General features: G+C 28.9%; 1 protein-coding gene across 1 annotated transcript; it reads left to right on the plus strand.

Annotated features, from left to right (window-relative positions):
* Window positions 1–100: 100 nt before the first annotated feature.
* Window positions 101–1,093, plus strand: EDI_294520 (multidrug resistance protein, putative; the record flags this gene model as incomplete). Its single annotated transcript, XM_001735982.1, has 1 exon — window positions 101–1,093. The coding sequence occupies one exon, from the start codon at window positions 101–103 to the stop codon at window positions 1,091–1,093; it is 993 nt and encodes a 330-aa protein (XP_001736034.1).
* Between the last annotated feature and the right edge of the window lie 10 nt (window positions 1,094–1,103).

Raw genomic sequence — 1,103 nt, forward strand, 5'->3', positions numbered from 1 at the left:
AAAAGATTTAAGAGATTTAAATATTAAATGGTTAAGAAATCAAATAGGATTAGTTGGACAAGAACCTATTTTGTTTGCATGTACTATCAGAGAAAATATTATGCTTGGAGCAAGAGATGGAGAAACACCAACTGAAGAAGAAATGATTGAATGTGCTAAAATGGCAAATGCACATGATTTCATTTCTCATCTTCCAGAAGGATATGATACAATGGTAGGAGAAAAAGGTGCTGCATTATCAGGAGGACAAAAACAAAGAATTGCTATTGCACGTGCATTAATTAGAAAACCTAAAATCTTATTACTTGATGAAGCTACATCAGCACTTGACACTCAAAGTGAAAAAATTGTACAACAAGCACTTGAAAAAGCTAGTGAAGGAAGAACAACAATTGTTGTAGCACATAGATTAACAACTGTTAGAAATGCTAGTAGAATTTGTGTATTCCATCAAGGAGAAATTATAGAACAAGGAACACATCAAGAATTAATGGAATTAAAAGGAACATATTATGGATTAGTTAAAAGACAAAGTATGGAAGAAGAAGTTGATCAAGAAACAGTTGAAAATGATTTAAAGAAAATTAGAGAACAAGAAAATAAAGAAGCAGAAGAAATTAATCAACATAAGAATGCAGATACAAATGAAGATCCAGATGTTGTACAAAAATTAGAAGATGAATATAATAATGAAATGAAGAAATTGAAACATTCAAATAGATTTGTATTATTAAGAGTTATTCTTGATAATTTCAGACATGAATGGTTCTTATCAATACTTGGATTTATTGGAGGAATTGGAGGTGGTGCTATTTTCCCATTCTTTACATTAAAAATTGTTGACTTAATTATGTGTTTATTATCAATTAATTCAGATACTCTTACTGATGACCAAAAGGATACTATTAAAAATATTTGTATAATTGTTGTTGTTATAGGTGTTGCATCATTTATATCATACTTTATGTATATTGGATTATTCTTATCAGCAGGATTTAAGATGATTGGTCGTGTTAGAAAAGATATGTATCATTCAATAATGCATCAAAATATCTCATGGTTTGATAGAAAAGAAAATATGGTAGGATCATAACAACAAGACT

This window comes from Entamoeba dispar, genomic scaffold (assembly GCF_000209125.1).
Source record: "Entamoeba dispar SAW760 scf_1105229459639 genomic scaffold, whole genome shotgun sequence".
NCBI lineage: Eukaryota > Evosea > Mastigamoebida > Endamoebidae > Entamoeba > Entamoeba dispar.